Source organism: Triplophysa dalaica, chromosome 8, assembly GCF_015846415.1.
Source record: "Triplophysa dalaica isolate WHDGS20190420 chromosome 8, ASM1584641v1, whole genome shotgun sequence".
In the NCBI taxonomy this organism is placed as follows: domain Eukaryota; kingdom Metazoa; phylum Chordata; class Actinopteri; order Cypriniformes; family Nemacheilidae; genus Triplophysa; species Triplophysa dalaica.
In genome coordinates, this window is record NC_079549.1 from 1,201,793 (window position 1) to 1,207,500 (window position 5,708).

At 40.3% G+C, this 5,708-nt stretch overlaps 1 protein-coding gene across 2 annotated transcripts; it reads left to right on the top strand.

Annotated features, from left to right (window-relative positions):
* The first annotated feature begins 827 nt into the window (after window positions 1–827).
* On the top strand, window positions 828–5,615 carry LOC130428076 (uncharacterized). 2 transcript variants are annotated; one of them, XM_056755923.1, is made up of 2 exons: window positions 828–3,784; window positions 5,152–5,615. In XM_056755923.1, the coding sequence occupies exon 1, from the start codon at window positions 1,149–1,151 to the stop codon at window positions 3,108–3,110; it is 1,962 nt and encodes a 653-aa protein (XP_056611901.1). In that variant the 5' UTR covers window positions 828–1,148; the 3' UTR covers window positions 3,111–3,784; window positions 5,152–5,615. The 2 variants fall into 2 exon arrangements, with proteins under 2 accessions (XP_056611901.1, XP_056611900.1); XM_056755922.1 differs by lacking the exon at window positions 5,152–5,615 and adding an exon at window positions 3,871–3,944.
* Window positions 5,616–5,708: the final 93 nt, after the last annotated feature.

Consider the following 5,708-nt stretch of genomic DNA (forward strand, 5'->3'; position numbering starts at 1 on the left):
AAGCCTTTTTAACCTCTCATGAAGCTACCAATGACCTTGTGAGAACTCTTGCTGAAGCAATCACAGCTAATCGAGTTCCAATCCCAGAACCTGAAGTTTTCAAAGGAGATCCTCTCAAGTACAATGATTGGAAGCTTTCCTTCTTTACTCTGATTGAGCGCAAGAACCTGCTAGCTCAAGAAAAGCTCTTCTTTCTACGCAAGTACGTTGGTGGCCCAGCCAAGAAAGCTATTGAAGGCCATTTCCTTGTAGGAACAGAAACCGCTTATCGTGCTGCCTGGGACATACTTGAAGACAGATTTGGTAATCCATTCATAGTTGCCAAGTCATACCGTGACAAGATACATACATGGCATAAAATTGCCCCCAAGGATAGCGAAAGTCTTCGTGAGTTTGTTGATTTTCTGAGCAGTGTGGAATCAGCTATGCCATATGTTCAAGGTCTACAAACTCTCAACGACTGTGTGGAAAACCAAAGGATTACTGTCAAGCTCCCGGATTGGTTGAGCTCACGCTGGAATAGAGAAGCAACAATCTATCAGGATGGACACAAAATGTTCCCGGACTTTAGATATTTTGTAAGATTTCTCAATATGGAGGCTCGTATTGCATGCAACCCCATCACATCATTGTATGCTGTGAAGTCAACTGACCAAGAAAGATCAAAGCCAACAGAACGAGAACAGTCTAAGTATCAACGAAATCAAAACTTTAGTGCTAAGACTTTCACCACTAATACAATTGAGAAGACAAGCAGCACATGCATGTTTTGTAAGAAGAAAGGCCATACTCTCCATAGGTGTCTCAAGATTAGGGAAAAACCTATTGAAGAAAGAGTTAAGTTTGTACAACTGGAGAAATTGTGTTTTGGCTGCCTTAGGATAGGCCATAACTCCAGAGCGTGTACATCCAGGAGTGTGTGTGACTTATGTGGAAAACATCACCCTACTTGCCTACATCAAGATCGTGGGAAGAAAAACCAAGAACAAGCTGTAAGAATAAAACCAGAAAGGCCAAATGAAAACGGAGGACACACCAACCAACAGTCTGAATCAATTGAAATACAGCAAGCTACCTCTAACAGAGTTGTTCAAGAGAAAAGCAGCACTCACACTTCATCTATTGTTCCAGTCTATGTCTCCACGGCAATGGAACCAGACAAGGAAGTTTTAGTGTATGCGTTACTTGATAGTCAGAGTGACACAACCTTCATCCTGAAGGATGCAGCTGTTACATTGGGTGCCAGGAAAGAGTCAGTAAAACTTAAAGTGTCCACAATAACATCAAAAACAAAAGTGGTGAATAGCCAAAGGGTGCAAGGACTACAGGTAAGAGGCATCAGCTCTGACACTAAAATCAAACTCCCAACAACTTATACCAGAGATTACATACCAGCAAACAGATCCCATATACCCACAAGAACTACCGCAAAGTCTTGGCCTCACTTAGAACATTTGGCAGATGAAATGTCTCCTGAGCTTGATTGTGAAGTGGGATTGTTAATCGGCTATAACTGTCCACAAGCCTTACTTCCCAGAGATGTCATCTCGGGCAATGAAAACCAGCCATATGCACAAAAGTCTGTGTTGGGTTGGAGCATTATCGGCTACAGCAGCACTGGTGTGGATTATGATCATGAGGATGAAATCGGTGTGAGCCACCGTATCATCATAAAGAAAGTTCAGCCAGCTACCAAGGCCTTTACTGAGCTCAAGTCTGAGGTACATTTTGTTTATAGAACTCAAGTCAAGGAAATGATCACTCCAGCAGATATACTCAAGGTCTTTGAGGCAGATTTTACTGAGAAGTTCAGTGAAGAAGTTCTAATATCACAAGAAGATATTAAGTTCTTGGTGAAGCTGAAAGAAGGAATCAAGCAAAAGCCAAATGGACATTACGAAATGCCATTGCCTTTTAAGGAAGAGAAACCAAGCCTGCCAAACAACAAAGTGTGTGCACAACATCGACTCAGATGTCTGGGAAAACGTCTTAAGAAAGATAATCAATATCACAAGGATTATGTGGCTTTTATGGAGGACATCATAACAAGAGGTGATGCTGAAAAGGTTCCAGAGTCAGAGTTAAACGATCGGACCACGTGGTATATCCCTCACCATGGGGTTTATCATCCCCAAAAGCCAGGAAAGATTCGCGTGGTATTTGATTGCTCGGCTAAGTTTCAGAATACATCGCTGAATGAGCATCTACTCACCGGGCCAGACCTTACAAATACCCTTGTAGGGGTCTTGTGTCGCTTCCGCAAAGGACGAGTAGCCATCATGTGTGATGTAGAGCGGATGTTCCATCAATTTCATGTCGCACCAAGTGACCAAGACTATCTCAGATTCCTGTGGTGGGAAAGAGGCGATATGGAGGCTCCACCTTCAGTGTTCCGCATGAAGGTTCACTTGTTCGGTGCTGCATCGTCACCTGGATGCGCAAACTTTGGGCTCAAACACCTGGCTGCAGAAGGTGAAGGCAAGTTTAGTGAAGCTACAGTGAGGTTTATTCAGCGCAATTTTTATGTTGATGATGGATTAACAAGTTTGGACAGTGAAGAAGAAGCTATCGAGCTTGTTAGAGAGGCAAGAGACCTCTGCAACACTGGTAAACTCCACTTACACAAATTCATTACCAGTAACAAGAAGGTGCTTGCCACAATCCCAAAGCAAGAACTTGCAGAAGTTGTAGCTGACCTGGACATGGCCTTGGGTGAGCACAAGATGGAGCGGGCTCTCGGGGTCCAATGGTGCATTAGCTCAGATAAGTTCCAGTTCAAAGTGAGGGTAAAGGATCATCCTTTCACCAGAAGAGGAGTATTGTCAACAGTGGCCTCAATTTTTGATCCTCTTGGATTTGTGGCACCTATCATTCTAAAAGGTAAACAGATTCTACAAAGGATGTGCCAAGACAAGGTGGGATGGGATGAGCAGCTTCCTGATGATCTCAGGCCGCGTTGGGAAGCGTGGCTCCAAGACCTTCATAATCTTTCACTGACAAAGTTAACAACGATCCCAAGACTGGAACTCTCAGCTGCAGTCGTGGCCACAAGGTCGAGTGACCTGCTAAGGAGAGAAATGAAGATGGAAGAGAGTTCAGTTCTTGTCTAATGAATTTTGGACCAGATGGAGAAAGGAGTATTTGCTGAATCTGCAGCAGAGGAGCAAATGGAACAAGGACAGGAGAAATGCTAAAGTGAATGACATTGTCCTGTTGCAAGATGATGACGCACCAAGAAATAAGTGGAAGCTGGCGAAGGTAGTTGAAGTCTTCCAAGGATCTGACGGAAGAGTCAGAAAACTCAAACTGTTACTTAGTGACACAGCACTAGACATTAGAGGCGCACGCTCACATAAGCCAGTTTATTTAGAAAGGTCAATACACAAAACAGTACTACTGCTTGAGGCCGAATAAGTAGCCTAGTTCTTCATTGTTTTGTTTATATTTGAATGTATATGCGTTTATTTACATCATTGTTTTAGAATGTTCTGTTTAGAAAGTCTATTTTTGTGATGTGAATCACACATTGTGTGATGGTGGGAGTGTAAATGCAGCCGGTATTTTGAATATATTTGAAATACTCATGTACTTTTATTTTGACATTCCGAAAACCGGAAGTAAGCCCCGTAACCAAAGCGCAGGGACCAAGCGCACATGTAGCGATTCATGCTAGTTTAATTCTTTATACTCCCTGTTTCAACTGCGTATAAGTTTAAGTATATTTGACTTTGAAGATTGCTTCTGGGAAATGACTCTGCCGTTGGTTGAGAAGCAGGCTAAAGTGGTCAGTATTACTGTATTCTTTATTTGTCATTTATGTATTGTTTTGCAATATTTGATGTCTTTTATTTTGTTTACTTGAACTTTTAGTTCTACGGTGTTAAAGTGTTAATAAACATCTGTGTATGGAACCGGAGTCTCGCATTCAATCGATGGGCGGCATACCTGGTCTAATGCGCCACCTGGCTTGAGAAACCCGTTCTCAAAGACTTACTTTTAGTCATTATTTGGGTAGCACACATATTCTGAATGCCTTCGGCAGAATTCAAATGAGCTATTTTAATCTAGATTAATCTAGATTAAAAAAATTAATCTATGCCCACTACTAATTATAATTGAACTAATTATACAATTAACTGTCTGACATGTTAGTTTCTTGATATTATCTTCTTATTTATAGAACAGTGTAACAACAATTTCACAATCGTGTTTATTCTGAAGCTAATTTAATTGATCATAATTTCATTTGAATTACCTTGACAAACATGATGCTTAACAGGTTTTAAACTCTAAGACAGATTCATTTGTGTACATTGAGATCACATTACACTGAACATTTTCACTATGGGCATTGTTGCAAAGCGGCTTTACAGAATAATATATATTTATAAATAACCTCATATAACCCAAATATAAACAAAAATAAAAACATAAGGCTTAATAAGCAAACATGTCTAGTGTCCTCATGTATCATTTACATTATGTCTACATTCATTTATTTAGGAGATGCTTTATCCAAACTGACTTCAAGATGATTATATACTTTATTAGCTCTATGTCATCAAATCCAACACACTTTAGTACACAGTGTCAAGTTAAGAGTACTTGCAATACAGAGATATGCAGAAGAGAGATTTTCAACATCAATAAATAGGATAGTTTATAGTAAAGTGTGTTAATAAGAATTCACTTGAATCAGACATGTATGTATACAGTATCTATGCTATTGATGTGTGAACCGTTTACTCAGATAGCACATGTACGTCTGGAAGATGTCTGCTAAAGATCTGGAGATCTGGAAAACATCGGCTGTGTAAAATATCGGATAAACATAAACATTCTGAATCATAAACGTCTTATAGACATCTTCTAGGTGTGTATGTCATCTAACAGCAGATCTATACAGAGACGGATTACAGATGAGCAAATAAAAAAATCTTCCAGATGTAAATACAGATATTGTCTCCCAGATGTATGTGTGCTGTCATAATGTTGAAATATGTGTGTGTCTAAACATTCATTTTCTCATTAATATTTGTATAGTCTGGTGGTATTCTGCCCCCTACTGGATGTGAAAACAAAGAGACAATCTGACTGTAATTATGCTACATTTGTAAAATATTAAAACATATTATATATTATATAACGCAGGTGCTGTCTTGAGGCCAAATGTGTAAGAGCAGCAAAGTGAAGGCTACCGTGTTCAGATCCACTGTTTCTATCTCATGCTGAAAAACACAGAAAGTTGAGCTTCTCCTCACAGTCTCTGGGTGTCCAGGTCTGTGTGTTCTTGTTCAGAGCTGCACAGCGTTGGTTTTGGGCAGGACATTGAAGCTGTTCATCTGAAGACCAGACCTTGAAGATAAGATCATCTCCACTGATCCAGAACCATCTACCTGCTAGAAAGCGCAGACCAATCCACACGTATTGTGTTTGATCTCCTGTGATCTTACTGAGAGCATAATCCATCCGTCTGTTTGAGCTCAGAGATGCCAGATCATCATGATGATGTCTACAGTATTCTAGAGCTCCCTCCCAGCTCTCAGACTGATGAACCAACACAATCTCAGACACATTCATACAGAAGAAGGCGTAAGTAAAAGAGCAACTATCATCATGCAGTTTCTTATTGACTTTGCTAAACATAGCACAGTCATCGTTGTTTGGTTGTCCAGCGTCCCAGCTGATTAATGTTTCATTTTCACCTG

Bases quoted from the DNA above. Each gene is read 5' to 3' on its own strand.
- LOC130428076 (XM_056755923.1), top strand. From the start codon at position 1,149: ATGGAACCAGACAAGGAAGTTTTAGTGTATGCGTTACTTGATAGTCAG.